The sequence below is a fragment of the Streptopelia decaocto genome, assembly GCF_964273445.1.
Source record: "Streptopelia decaocto genome assembly, chromosome: 7".
Taxonomy (NCBI): Eukaryota; Metazoa; Chordata; class Aves; order Columbiformes; family Columbidae; genus Streptopelia; species Streptopelia decaocto.
In genome coordinates this window covers 27,945,106-27,971,119 of record NC_138661.1, presented here as the reverse complement: position 1 = coordinate 27,971,119, position 26,014 = coordinate 27,945,106, and the positions used below count along the sequence as shown (strand labels likewise).

The 26,014-nt window shown below is 38.1% G+C and overlaps 1 protein-coding gene across 2 annotated transcripts in view; it reads left to right on the top strand.

Moving 5' to 3' along the window:
• Positions 1-26,014, top strand: part of NPAS3 (neuronal PAS domain protein 3) — a 608,602-nt gene that overhangs the window by 563,509 nt on the left and 19,079 nt on the right. For both annotated transcript variants that reach the window (XM_082057395.1, XM_082057394.1), the window contains 2 exons: positions 14,051-14,244; positions 20,461-20,567. In XM_082057395.1, coding sequence (XP_081913521.1) covers positions 14,051-14,244; positions 20,461-20,567 — 301 coding nt within the window. The remainder of the gene's footprint in view (positions 1-14,050; positions 14,245-20,460; positions 20,568-26,014) is intronic.

Genomic DNA, 26,014 nt, shown 5'->3' with positions numbered 1-26,014 from the left:
ACTGAAAAATTCTACAGGGCTAACAAGAATGATGTCATATCTATTCTCCAGATATCTTTAACAATCTCATAGATTTTAACAGAGAATTTATGTGCTTGGTAAAGATTTCCATAGCATCGTTTTAAAACCCATCAAAAAGGTACCATTCTAAGACTTTTCACATAAGTTTTGTAGATTTCTATTACATTCTGTAGGAACCTACTGATCTTGCTTTGTTAAAGATTGTATACATTTCTTATCTTATCAATGGATGCCAAGATCATTTAGACTCTTATTTTGCAACTAGACCATGGATCTAGTCACACTGAATCAGTGGGCTTGTCTTGTGATTAAAGCATATGTGAATGTACATATATGTTCTACCCTTAATTACATGAAGAGCTACCTTCAGCTTTTCACCTCAAATGCTGAAAAGACCGGAATTTTCTTCTACATAGTTTTCCCAGCAACACAGGAGAGAGAAACAAGGCCATATTTTATTCCCTGTGCAAAATAAATAAATGTCTGTGTTGGGTTCCTACAAGCCCTGCAGCACTTCCATGCATCACAGCTTGCACACTCATGTATCTCACAGTCTGCATTGAGTACTGAATTCATTCTCTGTGTCTTCTTGTACCTAACTGTGCAGATTTATCTGAACATCTGTTTGTCTGTGCGAGATATTAAATCCTCATTGTGGGATCAAAACACTTCGGTCCCTTCTAGCCTTATACAGGCCACAAAGAAACTCATTGTGGAAAGCATATTCCTTACCTCCCTGTACAAAAATTCTATTTTGTCAATTTGTCCAGTTTACAGCAGCAGACTGAGTGGCACACAGAGGAAAAAAGACACAGAAACTGAGAATTTATGGTGAAAGTGATAATAAAATAATGAGAGTTGGGAACATTATTCTTTCTCTTACTCTGTGCTGGTTTGTGTTGCAATGAGGAACACGTTGAGCAAGTCTGAAGTCTTGCGAATAGCCCCTGGTAACTAAGAGCAAAGAAACCTTGCTCGTTATCTCTGCTCCTGTTCTGAATAAACATTTCAGCCATCATAAATGAGTATGACATGAAGGGCAAATGAATGGCTCTTATTCCAGATGAGAAACACTTGACAGCTGAGAAACCTGAAGGTTGTTGTGAAGATACAGATCCTGTGACCACTGGATGATGGGGCAGGCATACCATGTATTTCAATATGACCTGAGATGCATCGTACTCTTAAAGGAGTTATCCAGCCTTGCAGAGGATAAGAAATAGGTGTTCAACGTGCAGTGAGTGAAAAGGAGAGCTGTACTAGTTTTTTCTTGTTATTTTATTAAATTACATAGAAAAACTTAGGAAAATATAAGGAAAGGTTCAGATGGCTTACAACACCCCTACTAACACTCATTTATAAATACAGAGGTATTTTCTTGGTAACCTGGTGGCCTTTTTGGTTGGTTGGGTTGTTGTTTCTTTTTTTTAAAAAAAAAAAAGCATTTTACATGGTGGGTTTGTAAAAGCAAATTAGGGTCTGCATGTTAAATTTGCCAACTTTTGAATTAGTTGCATAAGTATAACAATCAATTAATAAATGTTAAACAAACAACAGAAAATCGGTGAATTAAAAATTAGTAAATTGATTCCAATGGAGATAAAGCAAGAGGCTTCTTCAGTGTAGATTCAAGAACACAAATCTTGTCTTGTAAGTTCTTGCTCCCCATTTATCCACATCTGGCATTTAAAACAATACTGGTTCATGATGATTTTTACAAATCAATTGCTATCTATAATTTACCTTGCTCTACATTAGGTAGATTATAGAAACAAATCATGGATAGTAGTCCATTTGTACCTGTCAAGGAGAAGGTCAGGGCTTTGCAAAGACCATCTGTCTCCAAGTGGAATGAAAGTTTTTTCTTCAAAGAGAAATCACATACCTTGTTTGGGTGGACTTCAGCTAGTAATGACAGTGCAGTTTCTTGAAATACCCACAGAAATGCTCCTACCAACAAAATTCACTTGATTTTGTGTCAGAGGTCTTTTGTGAAATTGGGATGATTTGGCATGAAACAGATTTCATCAATGAATATTTCTCGGCAAATTTTATTTGATTGAAAGTGGTTATTTATATTTTTGCCTTCTTCAAAAGGTTCAGGAGAGACTTAGGGTGGCAGCTCATGTGTCTATGGAAAGGAGCTTGAGCCTGATATCCAAATATCTATGACATATTGCTGTCACTGAACCCACAGTTTGTATGTCTCTAGTAATTTATCTGTATTTATTTCATTGCATTTCACAGAATTGTGCAAAATAAGTCTGTATACTCATTTTTTTTTCAGAAAGTCATACAGAGATTTGTTTCAGGAAGGACATCTCCTGGTAGACATGTTCCTTTCATATATGTTCATTTACGGTGCTTATTGTAAACACTAGGCAACACTTTCCTTGTGTCTTAGCACAAGGGAACTCAGAACACTTCTGCTGAAACTTAAGTAGAATTGGTAGACATCTGAGCAAACACAGTATGTCAAGGAAAAGCCAAAGACCTATTCAAAGCTTTCTCAGGGAACTAACAAGCATGTCTACAGGGGAGTTCCATTTGATACGGAGTAGTTGCATTTCCAGTGTGGGGAACAGCACAGTCCCTAACCAAAAGTCTGAAAGAAATTAAACTGCTGGTGGAGGGGGAAGATGCTCTCATGGATTAGTGATTTTTGTCGTTGTTGTTGTTTTAAAAAAGATGATGGTCAGTTTACTTAAGTGGTAACTGCTGCATTTGCACAGCAATTGCTGCTCGTGGGTCTTTGGTTCTCAACATATTAATAAATTAAATTGAAACCAAGGTGAACAGGAAAGTTACAGTGCTTGTTGAACTGTAAAAATATAAGTCTAATGTGAACAGTAGCACAAGAACTCCATGGTTATATGTTAAGGGGCAATAAAATAGCAGATAAAATTCAGTTCAGGTAAATGTAAAATACTACTACCTGGGAAAAAGAAAAAAAAAACAAACACTTCTGGCTGTATATAAATAAAGGGCTCTAAACCTGCTATTACTGCTCAGAGGAGATACCTTCGAGTTTTAATGGGAAGTTTATGAAAGGAACAGATTACTGCTCATTAGTGGTCAGAAAGCAGAGTGCTAAGAAATTATTAGGAAAAAAAAAAAAAATTAAACAGAGAATATCATTATACCACTGTATAAATTTATGGTTTTCCTTTATCTTGAATACTTGTGCACTTGTTAACTCACCTCATCTCAAAGTGAAGATCATAGAACAGCAAAAAAAGTGACAATATTGATCAACGTTGTGAAACAGCTAAAATATACCTAGGAGATTCAGTTTGGAAGAAAGATGACTGTGGAGACACATGATAGAAAACATCAGTGTACAGAGAAGGTGAATAGGATGTGATTTTCTGTAGTCTCTCAATAGGCAGGTGAACAAAATTGAAGTAGTAAATGGCAAATTCAGAATAAGCAAAAGAAGGTACTTAGCAATTCCAGAGTTGAACAGTGAAACTCATTGCCACAGGGCACTATGAATGCCAAAAGCTGACTAAACAGCATGCCTTTAGCTTGGGAAGTCCTGGCTGAATACACAAGGGAAACGTCATTGGATGCTTGACTAGTCTGATGCTCTCCCTTAGTCAGCCTGGGTGACACGCTAAGGATGTTGACCTACGTAGACCTCTGGTTTGACCTGATCCAGCTGCTCTTAGGACACACAGTTGCTTCTCCGGAAGGGTTGTCATGATGTGCCCAGTCTTCTCCTACAGCCAGAGTCTCTGTGAAGCCATCTTAGGCCTTGTGCCTTGCAGTTTGAATGCCAGCTGCCTTCTTTATCAGGACCATGTGAGACCTGTTTAAAACTGTTCAGATATAACACTGGGCATGTTGTGGGAACTACAGAGACTAGATGTTGGCAGACATGTCAGAAGACTCATGCCTCCCATCCCATGATCATTCATTTTCACCCTCTGGATGCAGAGGCATTACTAACAACCTGCAGCAGCTTTCCTGAAATTCACAGTTGTATTTTCCATAAAATCAGCTCATATACTTTGCTGTATGTTTTCCCCTTCTAGTTTAGATTCATATAAGTGTCATTGATGGAAGGAGGGTGAAAGCATATTAATAATTATGGGAAATTAATGGGTTTTGCCCATCTCCACCTTTTGTCACAGTTGTGGTGTTCTGCAGGGAAGTTCATACATTCTGTTGTCCATGATCTTTCAGTACAACTTGTATGTTTGTGTACAGCCAGTGGAAACTGAGCCATGCAAGCATTAAAATAAACTAGTCGCTTCTCTGTCTAAAATCCTGTACCAGACACCATTAGCACAAGCACAGGAACCTTGGTATTAATGAAATTCAAATAGTAGTTCTCAACCTTTTTCATAGTGTGTCCCTGCTTTACTATGAACAAAACTCAGATCTTCCCACCCATATAGCCACAAAATAAGGAAAAGCGAATATGACTTTTCTTGGCTAACTTCACAATTAATTTTGGGTTGCAACCCCAGGTGGAGAGCTTGAGTAGAACATAAACATTCCTGTCTTAATCAAGGCTAAACTGGGGAATTCATTTCTGTCTTTACACGCATCAGTATTTTCTACATTTTTTTATCTGTATGTGGAAAAAATGCATTAATATCAGATATTTTGTTTTATCTAGTCCTTGTTCACTGTGCAGAGAATCACCTAAGGTAACTGTTGGACTGCTAAGAACTACATCAAATAAAACAGTAGGGGGAAAAAAAATCCCCACTTTATTTCTGCCTCCAAAGATAGAAATAAAGAGGCTACATCTGAAGAATATTTATTATTGTTTGTCTTTAGTGCAACAAGATTTGGTTGCTCTGACATACAGAATTCTGGCTAACATTTTTTTAAAATACCTTTCCACCCTTTCTGTTACAGAATTATGTAGCCAGGTAACACCACCACCCCGATACTGTAATAAACCACATTTGGAACTGATGCAACAGAAGTCCTTTTTCAGGTTTAATTTTTACTGCTGGCAGGACCACCAGAATTTTGGAATTGTGAGCTCCGAGAGAGTTTGCTTATGGGCAGGGATGACAATTCTTTTATTAGAACCCTGCACACTTCAATAGCTAAATGCTTTCAACTTTCTTTAAATGGTATTAAGGAAAAAATATCCTCAAGGCATTATTTTTAAAGGGGACTTCAAACTTTTTGTGAGGGGAAAAAAAATGCAACACATTTGAACACCAAGGGATTTGCAGAGGAAAATCTGTTAAAGTGGAGCTATCTTTTGAGTTTCAGGGTTAAATAAGTATTGGCCATAAATCAGGGATGCAGACTACCAAATATTCTGGGGTATTCTAGATTCCTAGCTTAGACCAGCAGTAGCCAGATTCTATATTAGATCATTTAGAAATAAATTAGTTACATTAGCTAGCTTTTTAAATTAACAATGTTTCATTTATTCCTCCGAATTCAACATACAAAATCCATTATAAAAGTTCCTAGAAGTATAAGAAAATCCCAGGTTCTTAATCTTTTTACTATATAGACTTCATTCTGCAATAACTCAATATTAGATATTTTAGAGTTTATATTTAAAAGCAGCTATGAAGCAAGCAGATATGCAAGAGTAAATCTGCTCATCTTGAATCCTGCAAATGGTCTGCTCTGGAGGTCATATCAAAGAGATTCTTTTTCCAGCTTAAACCTGTCTTTTCTAAATAGATCTCAACCTGATCTTATTTAATGCATTGATGTCTGGTTTCTTAGTCATTATATTTGCTCTATTACATATCAAAAGGACTCTTGAGAAATTCCCCCGAATTGATAATTCTGATTTCTTATGTATAGCTACTCTATATTCACTCTGAGGACAGCTGTATTGTATGCTAAACCACGAATTGTAAAAATTGATCCCTTTGTATGTAGGTTTGTATTAAATTGAGATACTTTATTTTTTTCCTGTTTGTTGCCACACATGGGTTCCTGGTGTCAGTTTGTATTTGGCTGTTTGAGCATATTAAAGTTTTGCTAGTGCTTATGATGTTCTTGCCAAGAGCGCTCTTGCAGCAATCTGCACTAGAACAGTCTTTGTGCCAATTACTTCAAAAACTATTCTGTTATAAAACCAATTTTTATGGCTACTTTTTCAGGTTGTAGTGTGGTGATTTAGTTTATTCTTTTTCCATTTTTTAATGTTGATTTTCTTCAAATGCTTCTAAGATTTGGATTATGAAAAATAAAGCAGTGTTGATAGATTGAGTTGTTAATAACACATCTTGAAAAGGGTTCAAAGGCATTAAACTGAAACCTGGCATCTTGAATTACTAAGGCTGCATATATTTAAAGGATACTAGTTAATAGTAGAATGTTTAGAGCTCTTATTGCAAGGGCTGATTATGAAAACAGAAACCTTTGCAGTTGTATAAAGCACAATAAATGAAAAATTATAATGTGTAATGACTCAACACTATATTTCTTAAGCTTATATTATGGGACTGATTTTAGGAGTATCAGCTCTACAATATCTTTTATTTAGAGAAAACGAGCTTGCTTATCCTTTGCAATTAATAAAAAATCACAACACAGGAAAGGAAAGCATTATTTTACAACACAAATACGCTTTTGAATGGAGGGTCTTGATCATGCAACTTCCACCACCACAATGAATGCCAATTCAAGGCTGGACTTCATAATTCTGACATGAGAGCCATCATGGTGATAAAGATATATGTGTGCCCATATACAGTACAGGACACTCTGCTATGTCCTACTAAACAATAACCACTAATCTATTGCCACAAATAATAAAATGTTAATGCTGTTATGTAACAGAATGAAAAATCAGCCATAAACTGAGTATCTAATAGTGTTAATCTAAAGGATCTAAAAATGCTGATAGCAAATATATTTTAGTAATTATTCTTGAGCAACCTCTGGTCTGCTGTTCATTTCCCAGGCTATTAAGATTTGATAACTCTTGTAAAACAACCTATTGTACACTCTTGAAAATAATTGTGGTTTTAGTTTTTTGGTTTGTGAGGGGTTTTTTGGTTGGTTTGGTTTGTTCGGTTGTTTGTTTATTTTTAGTGGCAGCTTTAGGACTTTTTTTCATACAATAGTCCTCCTTTACTCCTACAGAGAAGTTGTAGTTTATTCTTTAGATAACCCTAACCTAGCCACATCCAGGTCAGGGAGCATCATCTGATAGAGGTAACACAGGCACTGTCAGGTTCTTGTTTTATCTTCACTCTTTTGGAGAGTTAGAAAGCTGTCCCCATTCCCTTCTTTCTAGTCTATTATCTAGTGAAAGGCAAGTGGGAGATAAGAGGTTGTGTGTCCTGAGGTTGAGGAAGAGTTGGAATTAGCCGCTTTTTGCAAGAGTGTTCAAACACTGACTTTTACACAGAGGAGCAGCTGCTCCCTGTGGTGTACTTGAGTGAAAGTGACTGTGGCTGTTTTGCTTGCTGCTGGCCTCAATATTCCTCATATGCAATAAATAATACTCTACTCAGGTCATTTTAGGGATTGAGCAAGAGTTATGAACTGAGCCTGCCAAGCCAGGGTGTTTCTCATGTGATGCTTGTCTTTTAAGCACCTGATGAGTTTGAGGTCTCATGAGGATACTTTTTTTAAACCCCTAAGGATTAGCCTAAATTCCTGCTTCTGACTGTTTTAAGCAGCAAAATAGCTTTTGAATCTTATTATTTGGAGGGAGAGATATCAGAGGAAAGATGGGAAAAGCTTAGAGTGTCTCCAAAAACTAGTATTGACTTTTTAACAATAAAATATGTCCTGAGACCAAATATGCTGTTTAAATGTAAATACTATTTCCATTTTCAGACTGTCTTTTGCAGGTGCATTTGAGGGGATTTGAAATGTACTTGTAGATAGAAAAGAGGCTATTGACCTTGAAACTATGTATGTGTTAGGAATAATGTTCACCCTCCTTGAAATCAGACTTGTATTCTCTGAATGGGTGCTCAAGACCACAACTCTTAACAGTGGCTTGGATAGCGTTTGGTGCATAACTGAATCAAGACTGACTGCATTTTACTTACAAAAGCCGTTTCTCAGGAGTCATAGGTTACTGCCTAATCTCTTTTTTTTTTAATCCACCATGATTCAGAATGACTCACTGACAGCTGTACTTAAATACTAGTTTCCTTTGTTCTGGTGTGGACTTGATATAGTAGGACAAGGTTTGTGTGTAGAAGCAGTATATTTTATTAGATGGGCTACTATAGTCAGGAAAAAAAAAAAATATATATATATATAAAAAAAGGTTTCTCAGCATATAAGCACTTTTTCAAGGCTAAACTGAAGAAGCAAATACCTGAATAGAATAAGAGTTGAGAACAATTACTGTAAGTAGATATGTTACTCTGTTGTGCTGTCTGAGAGAAAAGGTAGGTGATATGAAGTTGGAGAAGAGTGATATTAACAAGGAAAAGATTATATGATGGTTATTTACTAGATTAAAAGATACAGTAAACCTAACATTGATACAACAGGAGCATACATTTACAAACTTTACCTTTCACAGCTTCATTATCTGAGGGGTAACTGATCAGGTTTCTAGACACGCAGGAATCCCTAAGACTGGCCGCTGGGCATGTGCAAACTTATTTAAATGGCTCATGCTGCAAGTCTAATATGTATCCTCTATGTGTTAAAGTAACTGTAGACATGACAGAGAATTGATCCGTGTGGGTACAGTAAGTTGAATGCATGTAGGACACATCAAACTTGCTGTACGTGTGGAATGATCCAACATATTGCAGCTCCAGCAGCTTGCTCGTTTTCAACACCAAACACTCATGCTCCATCAGACCTGCTGTTAGGAATATCGCAGCATATATAGAAATGCAGTAAGTCTGAGAATGGAATATGCAAGTATTACTGGAACTGCAAACACAAGAACTTACTGGTTCTCTCTGACCCCAGCTGCTGCTGGTGATATATTTTCCTGAAGCTTTCCTGAAGCCTGGGAGAACAAGCTTTGGTCTCAGTGAGAATGGGGCTGTGGAACCCCAGAAATAAATTACTTCTGACCATGAGAAAACATAAGCAAATAGAAATCTTGTAGTGACCGCAGTGGGGTACAAGGAGGAAAAAAGAGAACTGTGGTAGACAAACCTATAATTAAGTTTTGGTTGATAGGCATGTATATATTTTGATGTCAGAAAAGGAGAACCTTCAGGATATCCCTGTATGAATTCCAGATGTGACAGTGGAACCTTGTTGTCTTTGAAAAGGCCAGAGGAAATCCTGTTTCCAAATGTTCCGTCTTAGCTGAGAAATTGCCCGAAACCTTATAGGAACCCTTTACCTTGCAGAGCGTTAAAACATTTGTCTCACTGGTGTCACAGGCAGGTTTTGAGATGTATGTCCATGTATCAGTGAGTGAAAGAGCACCCCACTTTTCAAAATGAAAATGTAAAAACAGGGCTACAGTTTGCAAGATTTTCTTCAGCCAATTTTAGCAGTTCAATTTAATTGTTTTAAAGATTTAAGTGTTGATTTTGGAAGTATAAAGTAACATTTTTGAGATACCAAAACAAACATATATAGATCCTTGAGAATCACAGTTGTTTCTGTAAAGGGGTACTAAACGCATGTGTGAGCTGTTTGTAAAACAGCTAAATAAATATCCACACACACAAACTAAATTAGGGTATTTTCTTATGTGATTGTCTTCTCAAAATTTGCATCTAAGCAATGTTTAAGGCTTCAAATTTAATGTCTCATTAAGAGAAACAAGGTGGAGGAAGGACTTCTGCCAGTGCTCTGGTTTCAGTCCCTTCATAAATTGGCTTAGTGATTTACACAGAGAACAAAAGAAATAGTTTAGAAATTTCTTTCTAATGGAAGTTTAAGTTTTGAAGCACACAGAGACATCTGAAAGGTGAAATTCACAGATTTTTCATGCTTGCAGGTTTTTATAGCCTCTGGTAATGCATGTCCTTACTCTGACATCACATGTATGTGAAAAAATTAATGTAATATTTAAAGATGTCTTTTGACAAAGAAAGTATTTCCATCTCCAGAGGTGAGATTTAGCTTTAAAGGATGATGAGCAGGTTCCAGATGTGTTTTTCAATCACTGGGCTTTCCTTTTCCTTAAGTATTGAGAGAGGGAAGGTTTTATCAAGGTCTTTGTGATGTGCTTGTTTATAATGAGTAGGCATTAGTAGAGCACATCTAAGTGCTTGTCGCTAACAGATGACTAAATAGAGCATATGGCAAGGAAAAGAAATATATATTTGTCCAGGCAATGTGGCTTGTTAGCACTCCCACACTCATAAACTGTATTTACATGTACTTACAATATTTTGCAAATCCCTTTTCTAATCAGCTAAAAATAAAACCCAAATAATTTTTTTTTCAATATTGGAGTGTCAAGCAAAGTTGATTTAGAATTTGTTTAACAAAGCAATTAAACAGTACAGAAGTTTTTTATAGTATTTGTTTTGCTTCAGCATGATGTCGTTACAGCAACATATGTGTTATATTCATCTCACAGCATTGAGAGTTTTGTTGTTACAGAATGCTTTTTGGTTCACCGATCTATCCAAGTGTAACTATTATACAACTAGGTTACACCACAGCAATAACACAGATCAGAATGACCTATGTCAAATCCTGTTATAGATCAGGTCACAAGGTTTATTTTGACCATAAGATTTCCCTCTACTTCTACAGGATAAAATCATGATACAAGTTGCAACACCTGCCAAGAAACAGTCTGTGAGCAAAAAAGTCTCTAAACTGTTAACCCAGTCCAGCTCCCATTAGAGTAAAAAAGGAGTCTTGCTACTAACTTCATTTAGTAAGTAGATGGAGAAATGCTGGGGAAATCTGTAGAGCTCTTGACATACAAAGTTTCTGATGATCCCTGTGATCAATATAGCATTCACCCACCTTTTTAGAATGGACAGAACACAGTATCGCTGTCTTCTCTTGTTGTGACATCTAAATGTGACAGTCTATTCATAAACCATTATTAGAAGGAAGACAATGATATTTTAAAGATGGCTTTGGACTGTTGCATGCTTTTCAGAGAAAAAAAGTATTTATAAAGAAAACTGTACAGAAGAGTTGTGTTTGCTTTTGATTTTCAGAATATTCCTAGCAAATTTTGTTAAATATTTACATTTATATCCAAGTACTGTCCTTTATAAAACAGTTTATTATTGCAATTTAGCTTCATTAAAGTCATAATACTGCTTTAGGATATATGATAGACTAGTGCTTTGGGATTGAATTATAAAGAGATTAATTTTAGCTACCGGAGATAATTGACCCTATAATTCCTATCACCCCTAATCCCAGTTCAAATGAACCAGTGTTAAAAGTGGCAATACTCACAATGTAGACAAGGTCATGACAGCTAGAATTGTTTTTTACTACCAATTAGATTTCCCACTTGGTGCGTTTGACTAATGTTGTCATAGAAAGGGATTTCAGGCATGGAAATACAGTTTCCTTAGAGGCACACAGGCACTGGAACTGATGGGCAGTTTGCTGTACGTTTCCCAGTGTCAAGAATCAGAATGCAATGGAGTGCTGTCCCCTAAAATTTGAATTCATATGGGGATTTAGAACATGTTTTGATTCTTGATAGAGTTAGGAACAAGGTAAATAATTTGAATCTGGAAGCAAACTCTCTTGAAATTTAACAATGTTCATATAAGGTGGGTCTAGCAGGTTTGGAACTGTTTCTTGGGGCAACACTACATCTGAAGTGTCTTTCAGATTAGGAATCAGAGAACAGTGAGGTATTAACTGAATAGAGAGTTTTCAAATACAAGCTATGTTGATGTTTAGCTGCAAATGACATGGAAGTTTCAAAAAATACAAGAGATAAATGCATTTTAAGTATGATACATCTCAAAAATTCCCTCAAGTGACAGTGCCAACTTCAAACATATTAGCGTAAGGACTCTTATGAAAAAACAAGAGAACAACAATACTTTTGCATAGCACGTTCAGTATAAGATTATTTTTCACATTATTACTAGTTATCCATCAGCATTTTTTCCAGTGTTTACAGATTTGAGTTTTTTGCAGTAAGCTGAAACTGCATGATAAAAAGAGACAGATAATGATAAAAAGCGGATGTATATGCAAGCCTAGCTAGAAGGAGCAAAATATACTATTACTGCCCCTCCTGTGAAGTTAATCCTATTTCTTTTAGCTATTTCTTCATTAGTTAATGAGGTCTTGAGAATTTAAAAAAGAAAAAAAAAAGTGTGTTCGAAACGGTGTTTTTGCATCCTTGCCTTTAGGAACTTTTTCAAATATTCATAGAATAGTTTGCCCTTGGAATGTGCATTAAGTGTGAATTTAGGCAATAATTACTTTAAATGTAGGTGGTCAGAAACCTGCAACTGAAATGGACGAACACAGCAGCTCATCACTTTCCTCATTCTGAGTCACTGTGCTGGCTGGATTCGAAATGTAAAATCGTGGAGAAAGGAGATATTTTAATGATTAGGTAAAAAAAGAAACCAATCAACCAACTAAACACAAAAAAAACTTCAAGGCTTAGATAACAGATTTGCTAGCATGAATTACATTTGAAGTTAGATGCACTTTGTGGTTTGCAGTCTTATTAATGAAAGATTCTCTCTCATTTACAATTATCAATCAATCTCAGATCAGAAGCAGAGTTTGGCTGCTGTCTTTGTGAGATGAGCATCAGTGGATGTATAAGTACATCCCATCTCTGTCACCTCCTCCAGTGCACTTGGTACCAACCACCGTATCTGTTGACTTCCGTGTAGAGAGTCAATAAAAGGGCTGAAAGGGACCAATTTTGAGAGTATACACACAGAATCATAGAATCATAGAATGTCCTGAGTTGGAAGGGATACAGAAGGATGATTGAGTCCAACTCCTGTCCCTGCATAACACAACCCCACAGTTCACACCATGTGTCTGAGGGTGTTGTCCGGTCTCTCCTTGAACACTGTCAGGCTTGGGGCCGGAGTCTGGGATCACAGTGAAATGGACCCTGTCTCCTGGAAACCTTCTCTTCATGTTGATGTTGTAACACACTCTGAGGGTGAAAATCTGGGAGAGCCTGCAACTGCCGGTTCTTATGGTTCTCTAATCCATGAGTACAAGAACTGCAGTTTCCATTTTCAGTTTGATATCTGACATCAGTGCTGTATTTATATTATTTTATTGGAAAAAAACACCACCTTTATTTATCCACAGAACTTCTGAAGGAGTGAAACTGAAAGTGGTGGATTATCCTTTTCCCAGAGTTTCAATTTATTCCATTTCAGGCAGCATTCTTAAAATTTCACTTTCCAAGGCTGCAGCTCGATCTCCTGGGCATCTTCTGGCATTATCTTGTAAACAGGGAAAGAAACCATCCACCCCCAGTGCTCTCCCTAAATACACAGTGTACTAGGTAAAGCACTATGTGTCTACCAGCTCTTACAAAGTTTGCTGTGGATGCAAGAAGACCATCTTGCAGCTGAGCTCATTGATCACTTTCAGGTTGTTGCTTCTCAAATTGCCAACCACAAAGAAGTAATTTAAGGCTGTGAGCAGTGTCTCCATGGTGTAGGTGACAAGCAATTCAATTCAAACTGTTCTGGAAAAGTTTCAAAACTGCTGATCTTTTTGTCTCATATTTAGTCTCTGAATGTTATAAAATTAATATTTTATTAATTTCTTCCTTCATTACTTCAGTTTTATCACCCTCTCTCTTTTCTTTTGTTGAATTTCTAGATGTTTTTTCTTCTTCTTCTCTCTTTCTGTAGCAACCACCACAACAAGAATCAATAGCACAGGAGTTCTGAGGTTTTTATTTGATGAATGTGACACATTTGCCTGTTATGTTCTTGTCTTCTTTTTTGCCATGAGGACATATAGGACATGTTGACAGCCAATATTAATAAGCTTAACACTAATACTGGCAGTTACTTAGTACAATTTTTGGCTGTGTTAAGTGATCTGTAGGGAATAGTAATGCTATCCTTTAAAAGAAACTGATGTCACAGTTGCATCCAGAATGTCACAGTTGCATCCAGAATTCACTGGGGTTTCTTTTATTGTTTTTATTTTCCAGGTGATTCATATAACAGGCCGGTTACGTCTGAGAGTGTCACTGTCCCACGGACGGACAGTACCCAGCCAAATCATGGGACTTGTTGTCGTTGCTCATGCTTTGCCACCTCCTACAATTAATGAAGTCAGGATTGACTGCCACATGTTTGTCACTCGTGTGAATATGGACCTCAATATCATTTACTGTGAAAATAGGTACAGCTTTTAGCTCCTTTTTTTCTTTGTTTTAGCTGTGTGTATTCTTTGTTACATGGGCTCGGCAAAAAGTTTTGAAATTTGTGAATTTGTGACTCCTGCAATGTCATCCTGGTGTTGTACGAGAGTACTGAATTCACTCTCATCATCATCATCATGTTCATTTCCATTATTTTCTTAGAGAATAAAGATAAATTAAAAACCATAATTTGCAGGACATCTTGCTGGAATAGGGGAGGATAGACCAGGAAAGATTCCTCTTAGCTTTCCCTGCTTTTTGCAATCTCTCACCATCCCTCTCAGAGGCAAGATTTGGGACTAGACAGACGTTGGTCTGATCTGCATGGCTGTCCTTATGCTCCCCCGTCCTCCCCTCCACAAGTCTTTCCGTCTGAAATTTTGAAGTTTTCCATTTTTGAACTAATTTGCAGATTACAGCACATCGTGCTCAGTGTTTAATGGAACAGAAGCACAGATGGCCTAGATAGTAGGCTAGAGAGGTGGGATCTGTTGCAGTAAGAGGTGGGAAAACTTTACATTAAAATTGGGTAAGGGCGTACTGGGAAAGACAGCAGTGAAGTGGGAACAGGTGATGCGGAGTTGGTTGGGGGGGCTATGTTCAATGTGGTAGTGACAAGTGATCTAGGAAGGTGAAAGATGATAGGATTTAAATTTAGCTGTCTGCTCCCTGGGGGTTGGGTGCCGGTAGCGCTGGGGGCTCCCCATGGTGGCTGATGGCAGGGGCTGGCAGCCAGGGCCTGTCCCACCACCCCAGCCAGGAGCAGGCCAGGCAGTGGGGCAGCTGGGCACCTCCCGAGGGATGGGCTTCGGCTGGTTCAGGATATGGGCTGGGCCTGGCTCAGCAGGACCCATGGCTGGACAGGGCAGGGCTGTGGGGAGCTGCAGACCAGCCCTGCTGTGGCACTGCTGGGGCACAGTCTGACAGCCCTAGAGGCTGACATGGGGTCCTGGGCTGTATGCAGAGTGGGGGAAGCCTAGGGAGGCTGATCAAGACCATTAAGGTTTATTGGTGCCCTCAGGGTCCAGAAAATTAAAAATAAAATATAGGGTATGGGTATTTAGAGAAGAGTGAAGATATCTGAGAAGGAAGATATAAGTAATAAAGACATTTGGGTCCATTGATCGAAGTCTGAGGTACAGGGGAAAGGCTGGAAAGGAGAAAAGAGGTAATGCACCCAAGAGAAATTTTGTCAAGGGGACCTATCATCAAAAAGTAGAACAAGATGACTAGTGCAAGCTTTACATGTGACAGCAGCTGTGGCATATTACAAGTTGAGTGGAAGCTCTCTGACAAGAGCAATCATAGTTGCTCAATCATAATGGAATACCTACAATCAGGATGGCACATCAATATAAACTTCTATAAAATGGGGTAAACTCAAATACTTTGTTGAATCAGGGCCTTAAACAATTTAAAATAATATTGGATTTCAGTTACGAGGTTATCTTTGCTGTCATGTTTCTGAACTGCCACAATAGTATTAATAATAATATTACATGGCTATTAGAGAGAACACTTCATCTGATCTTCAAAAGCATTATCTGAAAGATAATATATTCTTCTCCTTTTAAAGCTTGGAAAAACTGCTCTGTAGAAAGTGGCTTGCACAAGGTCACAGAGAAAGCTGGTAGCAGTATTACAGTTTGGGCTGAGCATTTGCCTGTGAGTCTACCTGACAAGCTTCTAGATTCTGTATAATCTGGCAGCTGGTGAAAGAGCCCAGGGGATTAGCAGCAGGATCTAGAAAAAAACCTTTTGCTTAGACTGCGACCTACCCAGGTAGTAATGGAAAGCTGCTACCACTGCAGAGCTCTTCAGTGGCCTCTGTGAAATGAGTTGCTGGTACCTGTCCAGTTGCTAATGAACAGATTTCCTTTTCATAAAATCACCTGCCCTTACTGTTGCCTTGGTTGGCAACCTCAATAAGAAAAGTGAGGAATGTGGAAAATTAACTATTCCATCTGGTCAAGTATGATATGAACTTGTGGGCCATATTAGGAAGATTTATATTTTGCCATCAGTCTGGCATTTCTATGAGCCCTGGGTTGTGTATTTGTTTTATTAATTAAACATTTTTGTCTTTCTTTTAAATGCCTGAGAAAGGCGTCACTGAAAAACAGGAAATGTATCAGACATGGAGCACTAGTTGGTAATCACATAGAAAGAGCTGATAACACATGGTAAACTATGGTAAGCCTGCTGACTTATGCAAGAAAGCATTGAGCTTACTAGTGTTTTCATTCATTTAGGTAAAGGCAACATTATAAAGCAACTTTTCCTTGTTCGTGATGGATTATATAATATCTCATATGCTAGAGTAGAATGCATATGATGGGGTACTTGAATTTATGCTGCAATAGTTCCATTTTAAGCCCTTGTGTCAGTGTTTAAAATAATTTATAAAAGTAATTTCGAATAGCATAAACACTTCTGCCAGGGCTGGGAAGTGCTCACTGAGGCAGCAGGATTTCCATGGATTGAAAATGGAATAGGATTGACAGGACTTGGATTTCATAGCCGGTAAAAAGCAGAATATGACTGTAAAAGCTGGAGGAATGGAAAGGACAGAAGAAAGGAAGGAATTAACTGAACAGCTGATTGAAGTTGTCAGATGAATTATCTGGGCCTTTGCCAAGGCCATTCTCCAAGTCAGGGAAGTTGGGATCTCTCTTCTGGGACTATAGAAAAGGAGGTAAGTATCCCATCCTGAATATATGGGCTTGACTCCTGACACTTATGGGCAGATGGGAAATTCTTTGTGGTGCCACAGTAAAGCAAGCACATTGATGAAAACAGAGAAAAATGGCTCCATGCTGGGGAAGCTGTAAGCACTGTTTATAGAGCGATGGGGAGTTACTGACAGCTGCAGGGAGCATGGAGCAGAAGCCATGCTACTTAACTGAAATGAATGCTCACAGTGGACCATTGGATCAGCAGGGGTGAGATCAATAGTACTCCTAGTTTTCCAAGTGGTTGCCTGCTTGCAACAGCAGGGAGCAAGAGTTACTCATGACTTTGGGTGTATCTTGTTACTTTCCTCTGAATGAAGAGATTTGCATCAGAATCCCGGACTCAGTGCACCAACTAGTCAACAGTTAGCTTCCCTTTGAGACACGATCCATTAGGTAGTGCATTGGCTATTTCTAACAATTAATATTTTGTTCTGAGAGTGTTAAATACAGATGTAAAATTTTGATGCCTAAAATGTGATATGTTAATCCCCGTCTGTTTTCCAAATGTGGAATTCATATAATCTAAACTTCTCCATCTATTCTAAAATAGTCTAGAATTTCTTCATTAGTCAGTGAAGTGAGAAAAGCACCTGCAGAGGAACAAATCATCTTAGATGATGATAAATAACTAAAAGCAAAATAAAGACACTGCTGCTAGAGTACAGCATCAGTCTATATATTTTCAGTGTCAACTGTTAGTGATCGGAGATCATCTGGAGAGAGCCTATAGCCCAGATAATGTTGACTGCTATAGCCATATCTACTAGTGTATTCCCAAAATAAAATAACCCAGTGAACATGGTGTTTTCTAGATGCAAGAGGTCTGACCCGTTGGCCATGACAGTGGTTGCCAACAGTTCCTTCAGATATGCAGGAACAGTGTTGTGTAGAGAGCTTCAAGCATACAAATGTGTGCACATATTGGTCTTAATTCAGCAAAGCACTGTACCCATATACCTACCTTTAAACTGCAGTCATGTTTACAGTCCTGTAAGTCACTGGAACCACTGATCTGCTCAGACATAGGCCTGTGCTTGTGTTTTACAGATCAGGTCTGTCTATTCAGAGAACCAAGCTCCCACCCATCAACCTGTAGCTTTATTTTGGCAAAGGTCTTGGGAGCCACAAGATCTGCCTCCTAATTAGTGCTCTAAGATATACTATAATATTTCTTTCTTTTCTCCATGCAAATTATTTTCTATCTATGGTACCTTTGATATAAACATGAGTGTCCTATTTGATGTTATTTCTTTTGCTTCTGGTTTTGGTGTCCTTGCTTACATCATCACTTACATCTGGATAGTCTTTCTGTTTCTTCTTTCACTTTTTTTCATTAAAAAAATCCTTTGTCCTTCATGTGTCTGTTTGAAACAGCATTTTCTCAATACTATCCTTAAACCTGAGGGATTGTGAACCTGCTTCCACAGTTGCTTTGCTATGTTCGTTTTTATCTGTGAAGATTTTACACAAACGTGTTACTGCAAAGAAACAAAATACAGCTGAGTCGAATTTACCAAAGGAGGAGGCAGAGTGTTCATCTTCCCTGTTAGCCCTGTGAGCTGTAAAACTCGCAGCCAGGGTACAACCCAGGGCAGAGGCCTGCCTGGAGATTGCCCCTTTCTACTAGGCTGGGCAACGTGCAATTTATTCTCCCTGATCTTGAAGCAGAGCCACCTCCTAACAGAAAACACACAAATCTTCAGCCAGAGCAAAGTGTGCCAGTGAAGAGAGTGTAGACATGGGAGGGGGAAAGACTTGAGTTCACATTCCTGCTCTAGAGACTCTTTATACACTTACTTTAGTATAAAAAGATAATATACGGTCCAGGGCACAGGAACCTTTAAATCTCAGACTCCCTTTCTTCTGGTGAGGTTTCTTAGCACTTGGCAGTGATCCCAGGTCCTTTGTTTCCCAGACTGTAATTCACTGTGCCACCAAAGTGGAGGAACTCGGCAGGAGGGACAGGGAGTCCCGCTGCCACTATTCCAGACTTGTCTGTATCCGGGTGAATTGTGTCCTCTTTGAGAAGGTAGGAAAGTTGCTTCTCAACTGTGGTTTGTGATAAACGTTAGATGAATATTCCCAGATGAGTATCCCACATTTGGTTAAGTGCTATAACTACTAGGCAGTTGTTTGAAAGTGCACATCCTTCAACATGCTCTGTCATGAAAGTGGGAGAAGGCTGTTGTGTTTTGTACTAAACTTGATTTGACAATTTTTCCTGGCAAATTTGAGTCTACCTGCTTTACCTGTGATGTTTTTCGTGTTTGTTATGTTTGTTTGTTTGTGTTTAACTGGGACAAATCACCAGTGCTGCTGTGGTGCTGTCTAATGCTTCTGTTCTCCTCCAATCTTTCTGGTCTATGCATTCTCCCTGCCTCAGACACCCAGGCAAACACAGCTCTGCTAGTCAGTGCCTCTGTGGCTGTGTTCACCCCCTCTGCCTGCTGGGAACCCCGCAGACCTACACAACTTGGTGTCTGGTTTAGCCTCCCCAGTAGCCTCCCTTAGCATCACATTCCAGTCGTTTCAGCTATCTGGTTATATCAAGATGTTTGGTGTTTCTTACCACTCCCTTAAATGGATGGCAATTATATCTTACAGTTGCAAAGTGGGTTTAACCCCAAACTTTGCAGCTTATTTCAAACCACAAAAAATATTCTCTCTCTGGAAAACAGACATGCTTTTAAATGCTTTTGTGAGCAAGGCATTTTCCAATTGTTTTGTTGTTTTCAGTACTGCATTTAAGGACACTGACATCTTGACACTCCATGACAGAAGTTTGCACATGCACGCAGACACAAGCACGCAGACACACATACACAGACAGACACAAAGGTCTGTAGAATAAAGTTTCTGTGTGCAATAAACAACAAAGTCCCAGTTGAAAGGGCCCAGAGTGAAAGCTGAGCTCCCAAATGAATTAGTGTAAAAAAGATAACACCCTGAGGCATCTGTATGTCTCAGCATTTAAATTATATCCCTTGAAATATCAGTTTGGACTTGGTGCCAAGAAACGGTTGAAGAGCTTTTTCATGAATATACCCAATAGAAGGCCAATCTGTTGAAATGAAAAGTGTCTCTAATCATTTGCTATAAACATAACATGTTTTTACTTTATTATGTAACCTTGAATCATCTTGGTCTTTTAATGAGGATTTTGGATTATTGCTAATGCTTTACAATTTGATGGAATTATATTGTCTTGGTTTTATGCTATGGAGACAATATGTTCTAGAATTTAACTTTCAACTTAAATGGATAAGATGATTTCAAGGTTTCTTTAAAAAATGTTAGGGTTTTTTTTCTCTCCTTTAACGGTGTCTTATTTGTACAGATATTCCATTCAAATTACTATAGTGGTGAAAAATTTTTTAGCAGATTTCACTTTCTGAGTCATTTGACAGTTGTTGTATTCTTTTCCTTTTTGAATCATAGGCGGTATTTTTTTTTCCTTTTTAGGATTACTGATTACATGGATCTGACTCCTGTAGATATTGTAGGAAAGAGATGTTACCACTTCATTCATGCTGAAGATGTGGAAGGCATCCGACATAGTCACTTAGACTGTAAGTACTTCCATTTTTGTAAAAATAATCTGGTACAACACTTGCTTGTTCCTGAACTGTTACTTATATACCACAACTTGGGTCTTCATCTTTCACCTGCTTTTTTGTCATAGGGTTTCACAGATGGTGGCTCAAATATAACTTTTTGTATTATTTATTTTCAAGTTTTTTTATAAACATGTTAGATTGTTCACATATGTGGGAATAAAAAAAAAAAAATATTTGTATCACCAAAGCTTCCAGCAACTGTTCATTTACATGTGCTGTGCATTATTTTACTCCTTCAAAGATGTATTGCATAGGTGAGAAACTCCCTAGCACAGAAAATTAACTCCTCTCTTTGTTTTTTATTTCTGAGTCATAACATGGAGGTCAAAAACTGCAGCATATTTGGGATTTCACCAGATTTTTCAATATAGAACTGAACTACAGCTCTACCAGTGTTTTAACCATCCTGTGTATTAATATCTAGCCAGCCTCCATCCCTATAGCATCTAAGTCCCTGTTATTTGCACACAGGTAGTATCTGATCAGGATAACAGAAGCACAACAATGTTACGAGAGACAAACCTTACCAGAGTGTGTGCATATGTCTGTGTATGGGGGAAGGGAGGTTCAGCTTGATTCCTTGTAATTAAACTCTTTGTATTCCTGTTATTAAAAGCCATAGGGCCTAATTCTTTTCTTGTAGAGATCTGTTGACTTCAGTAATGGTGCTCCTGATTTACCCTGGTGCAAAAAGAGACTTAGGCCCATAATCTCTAATTTATCTGTGCCTGCAGTGAAGCCAGATAATTCTCTGGAAGTTTCAGTGACTGACTGCATTTATGATTGACTTACGTGTTTTTCTAAATGTAAAAGACTACCTGCAAACTGCCTCTTAAATGCAGAGTCCCAGATTTTAATAACTCTGCTCCCCCTGCACCATGCACTGCTAGCATTTCCTAATAAAGGGGTAGCAACCCAAATACAGCCACATTTAATTACCCTTTTCAAAACAACATGACTACAGTAGAAAGCAGTATAAACCTTGAGTCCAAAAATACCTTGCTTGATCTGTAAGGGCAGGTAGGAGGATAACTGCAACTAGAAAGCAGGAGAACAGCGACAGCTTCTATCATAATATGTGGCAAGCAACAGCGGCATCAAGCTCTGTAAAGCTTTCAAATAGTCACTGAAGTTTCTAGAAGGTAAGGTGCATTTGGCAGAAAAGGGTTAGGTTAGATACATTTTTTGTGGAAAAAAAAAAATTTAACTATCCAAAATTATTAACAAAGTAATTTTGCATCATTTACATTTTAAGTGTTTAGTATCCAGGAGATTGCTTCAGTTGCTCAGAAGTGAACAAATTCAGAAACTTACTTGGTCGTCTTGAAACTGGAAGTCAGAAATGACAAGTTGCACTTTCACTGCACTATCTGACCAAAGAAATAAAAGATATTTATGACTCAGACTTAACATACCACCTGGCAGAGATGAACATCCCATTTGGAAAAGACCTTAATCTTCTGAATGACCACTTCTCTCTAAAGTAGAATGTGCTTTATGAAACATTCATCTTCAGAAAACTTAGAGACCTATGCAGGCAGTGTGAGTGCAGCGTGGTCCAGTGTATAAGCACTGGATTAGGACTCAAGAGCCTGGAGACAGGAATGACTTCTAGAAAATCGCTTCACCTCACTGTGTTCCTGCTCTCACTGTATGTCCAGTTTAGCTGTTTAGATTGCAAGCTTTATAAACACAGGGACTTTCTCGTGTTATCAGCATCCTGCACAGTGGGATTCCAAACTGGACTGTGTGACTATAGCATAATTATTCTTGCTAGGCAATTTTTTTTCAATAGGTGAGGCTAGTTACATCTTTTATGTATAGTTGTTCTCTTGGCTTATAGGAACAAGCTGTTCATAGAACCATTCCTTTTGGAAGGGACTCTGGGATATTATCTAGTCCCACCTCATGCTCAAAACAGGATCAACACTGATTCAAAGCAAATTGTTTAGCTTTTTGTCCAGCTGATCTTGAAAACCTTCAACATCAGACTTTCCACAACTTCTCTGAGTGGCCTGTTCCAGTTATCCTTAATAAGGGCTTGATTATCCTCACAGTGTGGGTTGTTGGGTTTTTTTTGTTGTTGTTGTTTGTGTTTTGTTTTGTTTTTCTTCTATCCAGTTGGAATTTCCCTGTTTTGATTGTGCAGCTCACAGCTCCATCTTTGTAGTAACTTCCTTGCAACTATGCCATTAGGTCCTCCTGAAGCCACCTCTTCTTCAGGCTGAAGAAGCATGGTCCTGCAGCCTTTCATCACAGGGCAAGTACTCCAGCCCCTAACCATCTTGACAGACCTCTGCTAAGCCCACCGAAGTTTATCAATATATTTTCTGTGCTGGGAGCTTAAAATTAGGTTGCAGATGCAAGCTAAGGAGCGATGAGTGAAGGAGAATAATGACTTTCGGTGATCTTCTGGCTATACATTTTTGTACAGCCCATAGAGCGCACTACTGATTCATGTCTAGCGTGCTGTCCACTAGGATCCCCAGGTTCTTTTCCACAGAGCAACAACTCAGCCAGTCAGTCCCTAGCCTGTACCATTGCAGGGAATCAGTCCATCCCAAGTACAGGACTTTGCATTTTTCTTTTCGTGTTGCTCAAACTCATGCCCTGGATGAAAAATCTTGACATTGAAATTAGACTGGGGAATAGCTCAGGAAGTCTACCTGCCCATTATAACTCCTGCAGAAGCTGAAGTGGTTCATTATCTTTGCCCAGAGATGTGCTTGACTTCTCTAGCATCTGGAAAAAGCAAACAAACAAACAAACAAAAAGAAAAACAAAACAAAAACACAAACAAAAAAACCCCAAACAAACAAAAAAAACAAAACAAAAAACAAAAACACTTTGTGGAAAAAAACAAGATAAAAAAAATTCAAACCCCCAAAACACTTCATAGCAACTTGTCTATCCTAGAAAATCAAGTTCAAACCTAACTAGAAAATCATCCTGGTTTAGTGAAAATCAAATTAGAGCTAAAATTCAGGAACTAGCAGACACTGGCTGTAGAAGGTAAAAGCCAGCAGAACTGCAGTTCGCCAAAATAGACAATGCAGGAGATTTACCAGTTCAAAATAGGAAATAATTGTTTAAGATTACAATGAGAAGAAAAAAAAAAAAAAAAGCCCACAATGTTATGCAATATTTTGAAGAGCAGTTAGAAGCTAAAGTAGTGGTTAGAAAGCCCTACTGAAAAGCAGAAGCAGGACTTGAGAAATCAGTGAAGTGAGAAGGTTGCGTTTCTTGGAAGACCACAGAGTGCAGCTAAAAATCTTGATTGATTTTACAGGAGATAAAATCATTTTTAAAGATTAAAACAAGAAGAATTCTAAATTTTAATGGTAGGTATAGATGTAGGAAGAAACATAAATAAAAATGCTATTCTGCCTATTCACTGACAACATTTCAGAAACAAATGGAAAAAGTAAGACCAGTATATCCTGCCTTCTCATCCAGGTTATTTAAAGACATCAGAGAAAAACAAGTAAAGAAGAAATGTTGCACAAAATCACACAGAAAAAAAAATCAAGAGGGCTGGTGATGGCTTCAGATCATAGCAGCCCATTAGAAACTTTGAAAAACAGGCCTTGTTAATGCTATCTCAGATAAAAGAAGACAAAAGCAGTTTCAGGAATGTGACCATAACAAGTATAATGGTGAATAAGGTCTGCAGGACTATAGCTGTGACAACACTCTTTTGAACAGGAACTCCTGCCCTAATGAAAGGTTTGTTACAGTCAATGGAAAAGCTTTCTTTGGCTTCAGCGTACCTGGGGACTATTCCCTAAAAAAGCAAATTTATATAGACTGAAATTCTGACCCCAGTGAACTAAAGAGCAAATATTCCATTAGGTTCAGTGAGGTCAAAATTTCTACTTAGAGATTTATGCTAGTTATAGCTCGATGCCCTTGCGGATTAATAAAACAACATTCATGCTCCAACTCTACATATGCCTGCATTTATTCCAACACAGTCATACATGGTGACAGTCCCACAAGTTATTGAAGCATCAGCTTTTTTCAAACAGAAATAAAAGGTTTAGGGATATTGTTCCTATCTTGTTTCATACAAGCTTTCAATGATCATGTTTTTTCACAAATCTCCCAGACAATTGGTTTGTGTTACAATTCTACCTTACTAATCTGTTTCTGGTTTTATAATGCTTCTTGTTTTGGGAGTTTGGGAAACTTCTATTTGTTCATCTTCACTGTGTTTGTTGAATAAATTGCTGGTAGAATCCTGACAGATATCACTTATAATAAATCAAGTCTTTCTCACAGAGATTATAGTTAAAACGTTCTCAAATCTAACAACCTGTACACTATCCAGCATCATGGCTCAGCTGTTGGCTCAGCTGACATAGCAACTGGCTAAGCGGCCACAACGAGCCCTCAAAAACTGCAGGTCTAGCTGTACCCTGGCTCAGATACAGTCCCTAATCCCAGCTCTGTGTAATGGAGCTCTTCATTAGGATGTGTGGCATGAAAGAGGTGAAGCTGAATGTTCTACATTTCATAGGTATGCATCTACAACTAATACCCTAGAAAGATGCCTCGTGCCCCCAGTTCTAGTTTACCACTTGTAAGAATGGGGAAGTTGATGAGATACTCACTTTCTACTTCCCTCTGCATAGAAACTTTGAAGGTTTGAACTGCACGTCAAGCATAGGCTGGTTCATACATTTTCACCAAGCCATCAGTCCCTGCATGGATAGAATTGCCCTTGTTCCAATGGCAAGAAAATATCCCTGATCTTAAAGCTAGCAGGATACATTTTATGTCAAATAAACATCAGAAATCAAGCAGATTAATAAAATTACTGTTGTATCAGGTTTTACGACTGTCTGTAGAGCTCAGTAAGGGCAATGGACACTCACTGCTCTCTGGAGTACAATGCTGTGCGTATGTATTTCCCTTTGGTTGACACTTATCATACATAACATCCCTTTTTGATTTAAGAACTACATTTCTTGCTGAGACTGAATGGGTGTCATATGCTGTAGGAGTATACCTCTTCCATTTAATTGGAAAAAATGAATGATATTCATTGAACATCAAGTACTTGGTGTTACTGTTCAATGAAGGTCATTAAGAAAGCAGTAAGGAAGTATAAAAGTAAAGACCTCTGAAGGCAACTATGAATATGCTTTTAGACAAATACAGAACAATGTGCCACCATTTGAAAATTAATATATTGCTTGTAAGAACACTGTCACAAGTATATATTGGTATATAATACATGCTTTTTCATTTTGGAATCCTAATTGAGGTCTAAATTCAGAAACGTGATACTGACAAAAAAGATACTTGTTGTCCTCAGCTATTGCTTAGAAAATATCATCCTGTTTCTTCAGGATTTGATTTACAGCTATAAGAAATACAATTCCTCAGGAACCGTG